The following is a 1,500-nucleotide window of genomic DNA, read 5'->3' on the forward strand; positions in this document are numbered from 1 at the left end:
TCGGAGTAGGACTCGGAGGTGGCCATCTCCAGCATGCACATCCCAAAGGCGTAGACGTCCACTGCCTCGTCGTACTTCTCCTCGTACATCTCCGGTGCCATGAATTCGGGGGTGCCTGGGGGCAGCAGCAAGGCTCAGCACCCCCAGGGCGCCGACCCCCCCCCCCAGCCACTGCAGGGCAGCCGCAAGCCCAGCCCCACCAGGACCCCACCTATGACGCTCTTGGCAAAGGAGGCTCGCTTGAGCGTGGCCAGGCCCAGGTCCCCAATCTTGACCGAGCCGGTGGGGCCCGTGATGAAGATGTTGTCGCACTTGAGGTCACGGTGGATGATGGGGGGCGAGCGGGTGTGCAGGAAATGCAGCCCCTTGAGGATCTGCCGGCTCCAGCGCTGCAGCACCTTCAGCTTCATCTCCTTGAACCGCTTCAGATAGCTGCCGGGGGGACACACAGGGCTCAGCCCCACGCCCCGGCCCCAGCCCACCCTTCTCCCACCACCGCACCGAGCCCATCCAGACATGGGTAAGCAGCAAAGAGCATCTTGGAGTCAGGGGCTCCCATTCCCCTCCCGGCTGGGCTCTGCACATGCAGCACAGAAAACACAGCCTAGGAGGAGCTGAGCTCCCTGAGTCGCTGGTGCCAGGAGCCAGCTGGGGCGAGCGGCCAGTGCTGCCGCCCTGCTTGGCACCAGGGTGCCTAGGTCACACCGTCCCCATGCAGGATGGTGCCAGCAGAAGCTCCTTGGTCTCCAAACATCCAGCAGTGCCCCCTGATTTCTGTCTCCAGCTCCCAGTCCTGTCCCATCATCCACCCAGATCCCACCCAAGCCCACCGCAGCCCATCATCCCCACCCAAACGGCCACGTCAAGTGCCCAGGCAGGGGGTGCAGACCTGTCCCTCACCTCCCCATCACCACAGGGACCTGGTCCCCTCCCCTGTGCACCCCAATCTGGCAGTCCCTGCTTACGTTTTCAGGGTGCCGGACGTCATGAGCTCTGTCACCAGCACGATGCAGACTTGGCCTTTGATGGACGACTTCCAAGAGTCATAGAAGCGGACGATGTTGGGATGCTGCAGCCCCTTCAGCATCTCCCCCTCCCCGCTGACCCGCTGCCGCTCCGTCTTTGACAGCTTCCGCGTCTGCAGGAGACAGCGGGGAGCTGAGGGGGGCATGCAGGGTCCCCGGCGAGCACAGGGGGATGCCCTGGCTTACGAGAGACCCTCGCATCCTCCTCCCCACTCTCCATGGATGAGGCAGTGGGGGCTGCCATGGCCCCAGCGCAGAGCCGGGGTCAGACCTGAAGTCCCCCCAGCACAGGAGCTCACGCTGGGGCCATCCCAGACCACGATCTCACCCCACCCAGCCGGTCCCTGCACCCCGGCCCTCCTCCCCCCCAGCTTTGGGGAGGGATGGCTGAAGTCTCCCATGGGAGTTGATGCATCGAGAAGCCCATGTGCTTCCCTGCCCTGAAAGCTGCCCAGTGCCAGGGCTGCCCATCCCT

At 64.9% G+C, this 1,500-nt stretch overlaps 1 protein-coding gene across 1 annotated transcript in view; it reads right to left on the reverse strand.

Moving 5' to 3' along the window:
- WNK4 (WNK lysine deficient protein kinase 4) overlaps positions 1–1,186 on the reverse strand; it is a 7,149-nt gene extending 5,963 nt beyond the window's left edge. The window contains exons 1-3 of the mRNA XM_035903347.1: positions 966–1,186; positions 212–432; positions 1–115 (exon numbers count right to left, since the gene is read on the reverse strand). Of these exons, the coding sequence (XP_035759240.1) occupies positions 1–115; positions 212–432; positions 966–1,171 (542 nt within the window). The 5' untranslated portion in view covers positions 1,172–1,186. The remainder of the gene's footprint in view (positions 116–211; positions 433–965) is intronic.
- Between the last annotated feature and the right edge of the window lie 314 nt (positions 1,187–1,500).

This window comes from Egretta garzetta, unplaced genomic scaffold (genome assembly GCF_000687185.1).
Source record: "Egretta garzetta isolate BGI_Z169 unplaced genomic scaffold, ASM68718v1 scaffold100, whole genome shotgun sequence".
Classification (NCBI taxonomy): Eukaryota; Metazoa; Chordata; class Aves; order Pelecaniformes; family Ardeidae; genus Egretta; species Egretta garzetta.